At 45.1% G+C, this 15996-nt stretch overlaps 1 protein-coding gene across 4 annotated transcripts in view; it reads left to right on the forward strand.

Moving 5' to 3' along the window:
• LOC124879274 overlaps nucleotides 1-15996 on the forward strand; it is a 103321-nt gene that overhangs the window by 26020 nt on the left and 61305 nt on the right. For all 4 annotated transcript variants that reach the window (XM_047383732.1, XM_047383733.1, XM_047383734.1 and 1 more), the window contains one exon: nucleotides 5989-6057. In XM_047383732.1, the coding sequence (XP_047239688.1) occupies nucleotides 5989-6057 (69 nt within the window). Of the gene's footprint in view, nucleotides 1-5988; nucleotides 6058-15996 lie in introns of those variants that run through there.

Below are 15996 nucleotides of genomic sequence, written 5' to 3' on the forward strand. Positions count from 1 at the left end.
TTTTTTTCAAGTGTACTGTGCATGATTAAATTGAACTCAAAGGTTGTTAAAAAATGGTCGGACAGGACAGGGTTAATACTATTTCTTCACACTCAATGCCAGCACAAGATCCAGAGTACAAAGTCAAAAGTGGGGAGGTTTGTGACTGTTTTGAGCAAAGCCGGTCTAACATGACATTAAAGGCTTTACTTAGGCCATCACTTTAATTGTCAACATGAATGTTAAAATCCTTAGTGAGCTTATCGGTATTTACCATTAAATCAGATAAGAAGTCTGAGAAATGATCTAAAAATTGAGAATAAGGGCCTGGTGGACAATCTAAAACAACAAACAAGTGGTTTTAGTCTTTTGCAATTTGAATGAGGAAAACTAAGGGTGAAACATCAAAAGAATTGTACCTATTAATTGGTCTGGGACCAATCAATAAATCAGACTAAAAGATGCTACTCCTCCTCGCTCAAACATTCGAGGTATGTGAAAAAACAAAACTGAAGGAGTTGATGCATTTATGCAAGCATAATCCTCTTGGTGCATCCAGGTTTGTGTGAGACAAAAATAAATGAATCTGAATATAATAAATTATGTCTTTAACAAAGTCTTTGAAGAGAGAGCTCTTATATTCAATAACCCACATTAAATGGGTTTTTCTGTTCAGAGTTGCTTTTTTTTTATAAAGGTTTTATGCTTTGCTCCTTTTTAGATTCATTTTTTACCCCCAAACTTTATTTAAATTTTCCAAAGAAATTGCGCAGAGTTACATGTTCATCCGGACATGAAATCTCCATACAAAAAGCTATACAATTCCTTAAAAAACATACAAACAAAACAAAAACGGACTCCACTCCTCCACTCACCTCAAGAGATGAAATAAAATACACAAATAGTCAGATCCAATTCTGTGCCCAGACCGACCTCCCATAAAGTGAAAATATGAGACTAGTCTTATACTGAAGGAAAGTTTTTGTCAACGAGCTGAAACAGTGGGCACCATGTTTGCACAAATCTATCCGAGGACCCGTGTAAGGACATTCTAATCTTTTCAAGTTAAGAAAATGCAGAACATCCCTAAGCCAGTGTGTGAAAGATCGAGGTTGTGATAATTTCCTTTTGGCTCTTATGACCATTTTAGCTACAAGGACGATCTTAATCAGAGAGTTCCTCTGACAGGAGAAGACCCCAAATGAGGCACTGAAAGGATTCAGATGGGTTTCTCTACCAATCGCTTTGGATATAGTGGTAAATACATCAGCCCAATAACTAGGCAGTTCCGAACACGACCAAAACATGTGAATGAGGTTTGCTGGAGACTGGCGGCATCTATCACAGGACAAAGAAACATTATTAAATATTTTGGATAGTCAAGCTTTGGTGTAATAAAGGCGTGTACCAGTTTGTATTGAATAAGACTATGTTTGGAACAGGACTTATGTACTTGTGCCAAGATTTGTGACCAGAGCTCATCAGATATACCCTCTCCCAGATTCTCCTCCCAAAGGGCTCTGATTGGGCTTTGTAAGTAAAGACGTATTGATGCTCTCTGACTATATATAAATGAAATGGAACCCTTCAGAGCTGAAACGGTCAAAAGCAAGGAATCTAAAGGAGAGACCTCGGTTAGGTTGGGAAAGGTAGGAAAATTAGTGCGAACAAAATGGCGAACTTGCAAGCACATATAGAAATGGTGCTTTGAGAGAGCTAATTTAACAGAGTTGTTGAAAAGTGGGGGAAGACGATATCAATAAATCCTTGAATGTTCTAATGCCACAATCTGACCAAAGTGAAAAAGATCTGTCCGTAAGGGAGGGTGGCGGGGATATGATTAGCTGCTAAAAGGGCCTGCACAGTAATGTTATAGGCCAAAATACTGTTTAAATTGAGGCCAAATCCTGAGAGATATGTTGATAACTTTGTTCTTTGCATAAATTGTGGTGGAGGATTGAATAGGAGAATGTAATAGGGCCTTAAGAGACACTGGTTTCACAGAGTTGATCTCCATGACTAACTAGTCAGGACTAAAGGGAACATCACATTGAAGCCAATATTTCAAAATTCTAAAATTGCAAGCCCAGTAATAATATCGAAGGTATGGTGAGGCCATCCCTCCCAGCGATTTTGGTCTTTGTAGACATTGCTTAGACAGCCTAGGAACCTTGCCATTCAAAAGAAAATCTGAGATGATAGTATCTACCTGTTTAAAAAAGGAACTGGGTAAAAAAATTGGGATGCTCTGAAACAAATATAAGAAACAGGGAAGAATATTCATTTTAATACATTTTATTTATGCCACTAAAGATAAGTTAAGTAGCGACCAGCGTTCACAGTCCTCTTTTAACCTTAGTAGGAAGGAGGAAAAATTAGCTTTAAATACAGTAGATCTTCTAGTTTGTGTAACCTGGATTTCCAAATATGTAAAATCATTATGGGCAATCTTAAAAGGAAAACCATGCAGTAAAGAGGACTTGGCTGCCAAATTAATGGGAAACAACTCACTTTTATTCAAATTCAGCTTGTACTCGACAATCGGCCGAAATGTAAAAGAAGATGTAGAGTGGCAGGGATTGATGTATTTAAATGTGAAATGTATATAAGTAAATCGTCAATATACAATGGATGCAGTCTCTCCAGATCAGACTAGGTTTGCCCCAAAATGTTCGCCAAGTATTAGTATAGCCCACATTGTTTTCAGGACGGCACATAGCGATTGAATGACAGCATGTGGCTAAACATGTTATCACTGGTCAGATCAGGGTGGGGACCTAAGAAACTTATGGAGTCCAACATTGTTTAGGCAAACTTGCACACCAAAACAACATTAAACCTCCAATTGGCATAACAGTGTCATCACAGTCAGCCTGAAGAACAATCTTTCTGTATTCATTATTATCCTTAGCCAGCATTTTCAGGTAGAATTTGAGATTGCCTGCTTAAGAACCATCACCCAGCCTGCCTAAGGTCCCGGCTCTGCAGGCTCTGCTTGAGGACTACTACATGGAGCCTCCCTCTGTGGCCTCAGCTATCTGCTGGTTTTTCAACAGCACAGAGACAGGCCGCCAGTTTAACACTCTTGCCTCCAAAGCTACAAAAATTACCTGTACCATTATCGCAAAAGGAGACAGAAGAGTAACTGAACATCTGACACACAGAGCAGGAGAGATAAGACTCACAGAGAGACTGAGAAACGGCACCAGAGACAGAAGGATTAGCCATAGTAGAACTGAAGCCAAAGCTAAGCTAGCAATGCCTTACCACTACAGCCATCACCAGTTGGTTACCATGGTGACTGAATGCAGTCTGTTGGATGGACAGTATTGCCAACCAAAGATGTACACTAATGTATTTTCTCGTGCTGCTTTGCACTTTTGATATACGCTAAATTGCCAAAAGTATTCCCTCACCTGCCTTGACCCGCATATGAACTTAAGTGACATCCCATTCTTAATTCATAGGGTTCAGTATGAAGTTGGTCCACCCTTTGCAGCTATAACGGCTTTAACTCTTCTGGGGAGGCCATCCAGAAGGTTTAGGAGCATGTTCACAGAAATTCATCATGCTTCCAGAAGCACATTTGTGAGGTCATAGACTGATGTTGGACCAGAAGGCCTAGCTCTCATTCTTCTCTCTAATTTATCCCAAAGGTCCCAGTCAGACTCATCCTCACCATACTCTCATCATGTCTTTAGGGACCTTGCTTTGTGCACTGGTGCAAGTTAGAAGAGGAAAGGTCCATCTCCAAACCTTTCCCACAAAGTTGGGACCATGGAATTGTCTGATATGTCTTGGTATACTGAAGCATTCAGATTTCCTTTTACTGGAAATAAGGGGCCAAGCCTGAATCCTTAAATACAACCCCACAGCATAATCCCCCCTCCACCAAATTTGACACTTTGTAAAATACAGTCCAACAAGTACCGTTCTCCTGGCAATGGCCCAGACTCGTCTATCAGATTGCCAAATGGAGAAGTGCAATTCGTCACTCCAGAGAACGTGCCTCCACTGCTCTAGAGTTCAGTGGCGGCGTGTTTTTAACACCACTAACGCTTTGCATTGGCCTTGGTGAGGAATGGTTTGGATGCAGCTGCTTGACCCGATCCCTGAAGATCTCTACGCAATGTTCTGAGCTAATATGAAAGCCACATGAAGTTTGGAGGTCTGTAGCGATTGACTCTGCAGAAAGTTGTCGACCTCAATGCCCTCTGTGTGGGCAGCATCTGCTGTCCCCACTCCGTCAGTTTACGTGGCCTACCACTTTGTGGCTGAGTTGGAATATTTAGTGGTGAGGAAATTTCATGACTAGACTTGTTGCCCTGGTGGCATCCTTTCACAGTACCACAGTGTTATTCACTGCGCTCCTGAGAGCAACCCATTCTTTCACAAGAAACTTTCTGCATGCCTAGGTGCTTGACTTTATACACCTGTGGCCATGGAAGTGATTAGAACATCTGATTTCAGGTATTTAGATTGGTGAGCTTATATTTTCTGCAATATAGTGCAGTGCGGTGGAGGACGCTTTTTCTGTGTCTCCCATCCCCTCCCATATCTGCAGTGCATCAGCTCTGTGTCTTGTCTTTGGAGCCTCTTTTTGCAAATCTTCCAAATTCTTAGTTATGGATTTGGTCAGCTGGTCTCTCAATGCAATTGATCAAATTTTCTCGAGGAGAAGACAGGGTGAAGGAGAGCCCAACTTGTCCGGACTGGACGTTTTTCTCTCTCTGTGACAGTGCTTCATGGACTTACTTGCACACAATCACTTGCACACACACACATGCTCAAGATAAACATATGCACCCCCTCACACTACCTTCACCGTTCCCAGCATGATGTTGTTTTGTCAACTTGTTGCTTCTTTGTGCTGAGGTTTTTTGCAATCTCAAACTGTATCCTGCTAAGGATAAAGTATGAAATATGATTTTTTTCCTCTACTTACCTAACGTGGCCTCTTTTCTCATCTAGCAAGGGCAGCGCCTGTGAGTGGGCAGCAAAGCCTCGGTGACCCGTCTCCCTTGTCTTGTGTCATGATGTATGTTTGGATAGGTTGTACTGGAATTCTAATTTCCCCTCGGGGATCAATAAAGTATCTTTGAATTGAATTGAATTGTGTAACTAAGTTACACTAAGTTCTGTAGCAAGAATGATTATTTGCTGTCACAAGGTCCTATAAAAGAGAAATCGATAACTTAGTCAGAGCAGACCCACCGATGAATGCTGCAATCTGTGTCAGACTCCTTGATTATTATTTTTCCACCACATATGTAATGACAAATTACTTGTAAAATCTAATGGACACAAGGAACACCTTAGTACTCAAAAGGACTGTATTTATAATTGAAATTGCATCGATAATTGTCAACTGCTAGAGGACCAAAGGATACTGTAACCCCAACAAAGTTTTAAGTCCAAATGAAAATGGCAAAAAGAGAAATGTGTAGGAAAATTATACTACCATATTCCTTGCACACATAACATTCAAGCTATAGCCCTGGTCCATCTGCAAGTAGATGAACCCCTCCTTTCACATATTTGGCAATTAAAATCCATTCTAATCGGTCAGATCTCTTTTTATCTGCCTTACATACTCATAAATATTTTCACAGCGCTCTGTCAAAAAACCATCAGCAAGACTACTGTTCTACTGATTATGTAAAAACACAATGACATTCGGACATCTGCACTAAACTATTTAGACATTGACACATTTGACATTTATTCAAATCCGAATTTTTGGAGATTTTGCTGTTTAACTCTTCATTAGCTAAAGCCCCCTTCAAAACACCATGACATGAAAAATGTACCGGTACATGGATAACAAAAACTGATGTGAAGTGAAGGTTTCATCAAACTCACTTAGGTCTGTGGCTAAAGCTTCAAAAACACTTTTATCTGCAGAAGCAGTCATTTAACATCTGCTTTAACGGCTCCATTCATTCTTTCTACAGTTATATGGCCTGTATCTGTATTTTCTACCTAATATTCCCTTTTCTTCTTTTTTAGATCTGCTGCACCACATTTGTGAGGATATATTGTTTTAAGCAACATCTGTCTTCAGAAAAACATCGACTGGTGAGTTGCAGTTCATTTTCTCCTTACAAGTGTTTTGTTTTGTGGTGTATTAAAAACTGTTACTTTATCACAGTCTTCTTTATAAATTCAGTTTAATGTACATGTTATTCTCTTTAACAACTTTCTAGATATGTGAGGGACTTAATTTAACTTACCCAGTAATTAGAGACTAATGGATTCAGTTGATAGTAATTTCACTGCAAGCTGACACCGATATTTTGCCTCTGGGATGTACAGGGTACATCGCAAAAATTATATCGGGAAAAAGTTTAACATACTTTGATTATCTGGGGAGTTTACAGACTGTATGTTCCGTTGAATTAAAGGTAGGCGCAGATACAGGCAGAATGTTCCACTTCTCGCAGTGACTTATTGAGGGGCCCCGACTGCGGCCTGACCCACGTGGTTAATAAATGTGAAGAAACCCCCGTGGAATCGTTGAGCTGAGAACACTCATTGGGTTGTTGCCAGGTTTATGTCAACAGAGAGTTCCACTTGCGGTTAACAAGGAGATCCTGGTTGTGCTGTCCCTTGCTCATGAGCAGGCCGAAGTTGATGGTGATGACATCATAGGTTTTGTGTGTGTGCCAGATTCATCTTGGTTTTAAACAATTTCAGTTAGTATAGAATCCTATTATATAATCCTTTATTTGTCTCTCAGTTGTAGAATTTGTTTTTCAGTAAACCGCAAATTGAAAGGCAAATGAAAGCATACCTATGCAAACTAAAGATAAACAATTATAATACAACTGCATGACTGAATCAAAGGTACATATTTCCAAAAAGTATAGTAACATTTATACTACATGTTATCTTGTCTACTGTTTTGCCAAACAGGAAAGTGACACTTTATTTTTTCTAAATTAGGACTGAATTGTCCTCTACTTATTGATTGTGCCCTAATTAAGCAAGTTTAAATACTACCCTATTGTAATTATTCATATTCTTTGCTATTACGTTTCATCTTTTCATGGGGCAAGACTGAAGATATGACACTTTGACACAATGTAAAATAGTCAGTGTACAGCTTGTATAACAGTGTAAATTTGCTGTCTTCTTTCCAGTGTGCATTTTGACTCTTGAAGCTCTGACTCCAGCCATAGTCCACATCTTCTTTTTTTTCCCAAACTAAACATTGGGTTTGGCTTTATGATCCTCCCCAGGCTGCAGTTGTTCCTGTTATTTGTGGACCTTTTTCTACCAGATATTTACAGGGGTTGGACAATGAAATTGAAACACTTGTCATTTTAGTGTGGGAGGTTTCATGGCTAAATTGGACCAGCCTGGTAGCCAGTCTTCATTGATTGCACATTGCACCAGTAAGAGGAGAGTGTGAAGGTTCAATTAGCAGGGTAAGAGCACAGTTTTGCTCAAAATATTGAAATGCACACAACATTATGGGTGACATACCAGAGTTCAAAAGAGGACAAATTGTTGGTGCACGTCTTGCTGGCGCATCTGTGACCAAGACAGCAAGTCTTTGTGATGTATCAAGAGCCACGGTATCCAGGGTAATGTCAGCATACCACCAAGAAGGACGAACCACATCCAACAGGATTAACTGTGGATGCAAGAGGAAGCTGTCTGAAAGGGATGTTCGGGTGCTAACCCAGATTGTATCCAAAAAACATAAAACCACGGCTGCCCAAATCACGGCAGAATTAAATGTGCACCTCAACTCTCCTGTTTCCACCAGAACTGTCCGTCGGGAGCTCCACAGGGTCAATATACACGGCCGGGCTGCTATAACCAAACCTTTGGTCGCTCATGCCAATGTCAAACGTCAGTTTCAATGGTGCAAGGAGCTCAAATCTTGGGATGTGGACAATGTGAAACATGTATTGTTCTCTGATGAGTCCACCTTTACTGTTTTCCCCACATCCGGGAGAGTTACGGTGTGAAGAAGCCCCAAAGAAGCGTACCACCCAGACTGTTGCATGCCCAGAATGAAGCATGGGGGGTGGATCAGTGATGGTTTGGGCTGCTATATCATGGCATTCCCTTGGCCCAATACTTGTGCTAGATGGGCACCATTCTTGAGGATCATGTGCATCCAATGGTTCAAACATTGTATCCTGAAGGCAGTGCCGTGTATCAGGATGACAATGCAACAATACACACAGCAAGACTGGTGAAAGATTGGTTTGATGAACATGAAAGTGAAGTTGAACATCTCCCATGGCCTGCACAGTCATCAGATCTAAATATTATTGAGCCACTTTGGGGTGTTTTGGAGGAGCGAGTCAGGAAACGTTTTCCTCCACCAGTATCACGTAGTGACCTGGCCACTATCCTGCAAGAAGAATGGCTTAAAATCCCTCTGACCACTGTGCAGGGCTTGTATACAGGTCCTTCTCAAAAAATTAGCATATTGTGATAAAGTTCATTATTTTCTATAATGTAATGATGAAAATTTAATATTTATATATTTTAGATTCATTGCACACTAACTGAAATATTTCAGGTCTTTTATTGTCTTAATACGGATGATTTTGGCATACAGCTCATGAAAACCCAAAATTCCTATCTCACAAAATTAGCATATTTCATCCGACCAATAAAAGAAAAGTGTTTTTAATACAAAAAACGTCAATCTTCACATAATCATGTACAGTTATGCACTCAATACTTGGTCGGGAATCCTTTTGCAGAAATTACTGCTTCAATGCGGCGTGGCATGGAGGCAATCAGCCTGTGGCACTGCTGAGGTCTTATGGAGGCCCAGGATGCTTCGATAGCGGCCTTTAGCTCATCCAGAGTGTTGGGTCTTGAGTCTCTCAACGTTCTCTTCACAATATCCCACAGATTCTCTATGGGGTTCAGGTCAGGAGAGTTGGCAGGCCAATTGAGCACAGTGATACCATGGTCAGTAAACCATTTACCAGTGGTTTTGGCACTGTGAGCAGGTGCCAGGTCGTGCTGAAAAATGAAATCTTCATCTCCATAAAGCTTTTCAGCAGATGGAAGCATGAAGTGCTCCAAAATCTCCTGATAGCTAGCTGCATTGACCCTGCCCTTGATAAAACACAGTGGACCAACACCAGCAGCTGACACGGCACCCCAGACCATCACTGACTGTGGGTACTTGACACTGGACTTCTGGCATTTTGGCATTTCCTTCTCCCCAGTCTTCCTCCAGACTCTGGCACCTTGATTTCCGAATGACATGCAGAATTTGCTTTCATCCGAAAAAAGTACTTTGGACCACTGAGCAACAGTCCAGTGCTGCTTCTCTGTAGCCCAGGTCTGGGGAATGTGGCACCTGTAGCCCATTTCCTGCACACGCCTGTGCACGGTGGCTCTGGATGTTTCTACTCCAGACTCAGTCCACTGCTTCCGCAGGTCCCCCAAGGTCTGGAATCGGCCCTTCTCCACAATCTTCCTCAGGGTCCGGTCACCTCTTCTCGTTGTGCAGCGTTTTCTGCCGTACTTTTTCCTTCCCACAGACTTCCCACTGAGGTGCCTTGATACAGCACTCTGGGAACAGCCTATTCGTTCAGAAATATCTTTCTGTGTCTTACCCTCTTGCTTGAAGGTGTCAATAGTGGCCTTCTGGACAGCAGTCAGGTCGGCAGTCTTACCCATGATTGGGGTTTTGAGTGATGAACCAGGCTGGGAGTTTTAAAGGCCTCAGGAATCTTTTGCAGGTGTTTAGAGTTAACTCGTTGATTCAGATGATTAGGTTCATAGCTCGTTTAGAGACCCTTTTAATGATATGCTAATTTTGTGAGATAGGAATTTTGGGTTTTCATGAGCTGTATGCCAAAATCATTCGTATTAAGACAATAAAAGACCTGAAATATTTCAGTTAGTGTGCAATGAATCTAAAATATATGAATGTTAAATTTTCATCATGACATTATGGAAAATAATGAACTTTATCACAATATGCTAATTTTTTGAGAAGGACCTGTATGTCATTCCCAAGACGAATTGATGCCGTATTTGCCGCAAAAGGAGGACCTACACCATACTAATAAATTCTTGTGGTCTAAAACCCGGTGTTTCAGTTTCATTGTCCAACCCCTGTAATTCTCTCCACTTTACAGTAAAATGCCTGGAAACTTTAGGTTACTTTCGTAACCCCGGTTCTCTGAGTAGCATGAGTGAGTGTCTCACATTGGGAACACCCTCGGCGTGACCTCATCAGAAGCTCCTATTGCATTACGCCAGCCACGATTGGCTGGAAATAAGCCTGTCAGTGTCAGAGAGGGCAGGGGCTGTCGCTGCACTGATAGTTTATTCAAAAACATTCACCTCTTCCTCGCAACGTCAAAGCAAGGAGGGTGACTTGGTGAGACACTCACTCAGAGAACCGGGGTCACGAAAGTAACCTAAAGTTCTCTTTCATAACATTCGTTTCGTGTCTCACATTGGGAACGAAAATATACTGACTCCCGTATTGCTCAGCAGATTACACACTGCATGTCAGCAGATTGTAAAACAATTAATCACAGTTCTCTATAGTGCTCGGTGCCACACCGAGTACTGAATGAGCCAGCGATGATGCCGTGACGTCAAGTTTGTAAAACCTAGCAAACGTGTGAGGAGACGCCCAGCTTGCAGCAGCACAAATCTCTTGCAGAGATACTCCTCTGAGCAGGGCCCATGAAGAGCTCAAGCCCCTAGTAGAATGGGCACGCAGGCCCTCTGGAGGCTGAAGCCCTTTTGAACTATAGGCTAAGGAGATTGCAGCAGTGATCCAATGGGCGAGCTGCTGTTTTGACACCGGTCTCCCATAATGATTCTTAGCCTAGGAGACAAAGAGTTGGTCACTTTTCCTGACCTGTTTTGTTCTCCCTAGGTACAACTGTAAAGCACGTATCAGGCAGAGATTGTGCAGCTTCTCCTGTTCCTGTGAGAAGAAAGGAGGGGATTAAAAGCCACCAACTCAATTGGAGAGTATGACCCCAACACTTTAGGCTCAAAAGCAGGGTCGGGGAGCAAAACCACCCTAGTTTTGTCCGGAGAAAGGTTTGTGCAAGAAGGATGCACTGATAAAGCGTGGATTTCTCCCACACGCTTAGCAGGGACCAGTGCCAACAGGAGTCCTGTTTTTAGAGCTACTATCTTTAATTCCACCTGATCCAATGGCTCAAAGGGTGGGCTAGTGAGAGCATCCAGCACCAGGGGCAGATCCCATGATGGAGCAGTGGGTCTTGAAACGGGGAACTTCCTGCGAGCCCCTCGTATGAACCGGCCCACTAATGGGTGCTGTCCTGCAGTTTTTCCTTCAAAACCTACATGGCAGGCTGAAATTGCAGCTAAGTAAACCTTAATAGTGGAAAAAGCTTTTCCCTTTTCAATCAGGTTCTGTAAGAAGGCTAAAATCACCGCCACAGAATACTGAAAGGGGATTGCTTTAATTTCAGAGCACCATTTTTCAAAAACGGACCATTTGCGCTCATACAAAGATCTTGTAGCAGGCGCTCTGGCATTCTGTATTGTTTCAATGACATTCTGAGGGAGACCTACAAATTGCAGATTGAACCACTCACGGGCCAAGCCCACAGAGCCAGATGTTCTAGGTGGGGATGGAATATTTGTCCTCGTGCCTGAGACAGCAGATCCCTGCATGCAGGAAGAGGCCACGGCTCCTGGCAGAGGAGCTGTGTTATTTCCCCTAACCAGTGTTTTGCTGGCCAATGGGGTGCAATAAGGATCATTGTCAGGCCTTCTGCTCGTACCCTGGCTAGCGTTGGTGCAATGAGAGCTATTGGGGGAAACGCATAGAGCAGAACACGAGGCCAGGTGTGGGCTAGTGCGTCCACCCCCAGAGGTGCGTTCTGATCGTGCAGGGAGAAGAACCGGGGGCACTGATTGTTCTCCTGTGAGGCAAACAAGTCCACTGATGGCTGACCGAACTTCTGCCAGACCAGCCTGGCCACCTCCGGATGGAGCTTCCACTCTGCATACAGAGGATTCCCCCTGGAGAGATGGTCTGCTCCACAGTTCAGTACTCCTGGGATGTGAGTGGCTCTCAGTGACAGAAAATGTCTGCTGCTCCAAATTATTAGTTTGTGAGTCAGCCTGTGGAGCCTCAATGACCTCAGACCTCCCTGCCTGTTGATATAAGCCACCACAGTGGTGTTGTCTGTTCTGATCAGCACGTGGTGTCCTCTCAGGATAGGGAGAAAATGTTTTAATGTTAAGTGAACAGCCATCAGCTCCAGGTAATTTATTTGAGCTGACAGCATGTTTGGGCCCCAATACCCAGTCACCATTTGTCGTTCGCATATACCTCCCCAGCCCGACAGGGAGGCATCCGTCGTGACCACCTTTCTGTTTTGCATGACTCCCATCGGAACACCCTCGGTCAGCATATCGGCATCCCGCCAAGGACGTAGTACTCTTGTGCAGGCTGTGGTGACCCTCACTCTCTGACGGAAGTGTGGGTTCAGCCTCTGATGAGAGGCCACCCATCGTTGGATCCCTCTCATGTGGAGCCGTCCCAGTGGGACTACTACTAATGCTGAAGCCATCAGCCCCAAAAGCCTTCTGCTGAGTGTGAACGATACCAGATTTCCTCTGTGAAACATGGACAAACAGTCGAGCATGGTTTTCACTCTGTCCTCTGCTAGTCTCACTCTGGCCTGAACTGAGTTTAGAGAGAGACCTATGAAGGATATGTGTTGAGAAGGAAGCAGGACACTCTTCTCCACATTTATTTGGAAACCCAGATCCATCATGTGCTGTGCTAATACAGCTGTGTGGTCTGCAGCTTCTTGGTGGGAGGACGAGGCGATCAGCCAGTCGTCTATGTACATCACCACGCGGATGCCCCGCCTTCTGAACGGACCCACAGCAGCCTCCGTGCACTTCACCAACACTCTGGGGCTCAGAGACAGTCCAAAAGGGAGTACGAGGTATTCGTAACAGTTTCCCTGAAATGCAAATCTGAGATATTTTCTGTGTGGTGGGTATATGGGGATGTGGAAAAAAGCATCCTTTAGGTCAATTGAAGTAAACCAATCACCGGGATGTAGGAAGTGTGGGTCAGCATCCTGAATTTGTATTTTCTCAGATGCTTGTTCAGCGCCCGGAGGTCTAAAATTGCACGCATCCCCTGCCCACCTTTCTTCGGAACGAGGAAATAGCGCGAATAAAAACCGACGCCGCAGTGTTCGTGAGGAACCAGTCTTATTGCTCTCTTCTCCAGCAAGGAAATTTCCTCCTGTAGGAAAAGAGCGGCTTCTCCTTCTGCTTGTGACTGAGTCACTCCCCTGAAGCATGGGGGGGATACGGCAAACTGCAGCCTGTATCCCCTCCTTATTGTTCTTAAAACCCACTCAGTCAGTGAAAATCAATCTTTGGGAAAAATGCACAGTCAGGCGGCTGACAGGCCAGTCTTTGGAAAACGGGCTGAGAGCGCCGCCTTCTGGCGCTAGGCCTCAAAAAGCTCCGTCTTGTAGTGCGCATGCGCGCGTTATTGGCTGCGCAACAGAGCTGCTCACACTCGGGGGAGGTCTCACTCCTTCCAAAAAAGGAGGGACCAAATCCCCAAGAGTGCGTTTATATTTTTCAATGTTTTTAACTGCACCCCCGGCTCATGGTCTGGGTGCGACAGTTTGTGAACATTTATTTTTGTTGAACAGAAAAATGTGCTTGTATGACGTGAACGGGGGTCGCTGTGGAATTCCCCATAATGAACACAGTGTCTGTTTCTTCATGGCGTGCTGAGCAGGCTCGAACGTCCTCTTGGTCACATACTGAAATCGGCTGAACTCCTCGAACGGGCTCGGGAACAGAGCCGTGGAGTGAAGTGATCCCTGTTCGCTCCCTCCATCCAGGGAGGGGGTCAGGCCAACCGCTTCCTCCTCCTTACCACCTGAGTGGAGGTGGGAGGTGGCTGGTCGGGGCGAGAGCCTTCGGGCTTCCTCTGCCACTGTGCCTTGGAGGCAGAGGGTTTCTGTGGTGCCTGAGCAGCTGATTGTGCTTTTGGTTGTCTCGGGATCCTGAAGGTGGGGGAAAGCGAGCTGCCGCCTGGGTAAAAGTCTGGCGCTGGGGTGGCGGGGCCGTAGTCCCAGTGGCAAATGTACGCCTGGGGAGACACAGCTTCAAGGCTTCATCATCCCTCTTCTTCTCATCCCACCTTTTTTGCATCGAGGTGACCGCTGCTCCGAGCAGCTCCTGAGGTGTGATGGGGTTGTCCAGGAGGTCCTCCTTCTCTTTAGTGGAAAGCATGGTGAGGTTCAGTCACCTGGCTCTCTCCTGCAGAACCATGAGCCCCATGGTTCTGCCCAGAGCCTGGATTGCCACTTTATGGAGGTGAAGGCAGTGATCTGTTATGATACATACTTCCTCCCATAACGCAGCGTCAGGTCAGGCGGTCATCTGCTCCTCGAGTTCCGCCTGATAAGCCATCAGCAGAGACGAGGCGTTCAGAGCACGGACTGAGAGCGCCGCAGCCCTGTTGGACTTATCCGTCAGGCTGGACTGAAAACGGTCCGCTCTTGAAGGGAGGGCCGGACCACCCGCTGACATGGAGGTCTTCGGGTGTAGGTGCGCTGCCACCCCGGCTCGACTGGTGGCATCTGACGGAGACCGCTCTTTTCCATCCCGTCCCAATCCAGAACCGAACTGCAAGCCACCGGGTGCTTCTCCTTAAAGGGCTTGTTGCGCCAGGAGACGGCCAGTTCTTCCAGTAGCTCCGGAAAAAACGGCAAGAGTTGTCTGCCTGTTTTCCGTGCTTTTGGTAGCTTCTTTCTGTCGAAACGGGAGCGGACTACCTCCGCCTGAACCTCGGGCCACTGGATGTTTAACTTGGCAGCAGCGCGTTTGCACATGTCATGCAGGTCAAAATCTAGTTCATCCATATCATGACCGGGTCGGCCCGCGCCTGAGGAAGTGGGTTTTGCAACTTGTCCTGAGGGAGGCGGAGATGGGTCATAATCCTCATCGTTATCCAAGAAGGGCATTTCCGAATCCAGGTCAGAGAGTTCATCGTCTCCTGCCATCAGGAGATCCAGCGGGCCGGATGTGGGGCCGTGCTCGGACATTTCAGGTGGCAGAGGGTCCTCGGCGTCGAGGATTTCTCCCCAACTTGGTACGGCTACTGCATCGGTGATCAAAGAAACCGCTTGATCGGCTGGTTCCTGTACGGCGGCTGTCGAAGCCAACACTGGGTCGTTGCTGGACAATGTTGACTGACGGGCCAGACGGCAACGGAGCACCTTTAGGGAGAACCGGTTACAGTGAGAGCACTGTTCCCCGGGCTCAAAGGCTGCTTGAGCGTGTTTCAGACCGAGACACACCACACAAGCCAGGTGGGTATCCCAGCTTGAAATTTTATTGCCACACGGGCAGGTTCGTGCCTGTATGCTCTCCTCAGTTTTTGTGGAAGACTTGGCAGTCTCCATGTTTGAAGGAGATTTGGCTGTGAGGCTACGAAAAGGAAAAGAAGAAAACTAGCTGGTGACAGCTAAGCTTACCAGGTGTGGCTAGGTTGGGGGGAGCGTTGCGGTTTCCCTATGGGTAGCTTACAGAGGGAGTATTGCTACTCCGTAACGGACAACCGTAGCAGGTAAGTTGACCCACTTTTTTTTTGTGTGAGTATTTCTACTCTTCCCGCGGTATTTCTACCAAGGGAATAGCTACTCTCCGTGATACTGGACAAACCCAGGGCAAAGCGCCCGGTGACCGAGCTTGCGCACGTGTCTGTGGACAGTTTAGCTAGGCTCCGAAGAGAGGCCGTATCTAATGGAGAGCTAGTTGGAACTTCTGCTCGTTGCGAGAAGAGGTTTTTGAATAAACTATCAGTGCAGCGACAGCCCTATAAATAGGGGGAGGGACCCTGCCCTCTCTGACAATGACAGGCTTATTTCCAGCCAATCGTGGCTGGCGTAATGCAATAGGAGCTTCTGATGAAGTCACGCCGAGGGCGTTCCCAATGTGAGACACGAAACGAATGCTATGAAAGAGAACAGCACTTTGTATTCA

Source organism: Girardinichthys multiradiatus, chromosome 13, assembly GCF_021462225.1.
Source record: "Girardinichthys multiradiatus isolate DD_20200921_A chromosome 13, DD_fGirMul_XY1, whole genome shotgun sequence".
NCBI lineage: Eukaryota > Metazoa > Chordata > Actinopteri > Cyprinodontiformes > Goodeidae > Girardinichthys > Girardinichthys multiradiatus.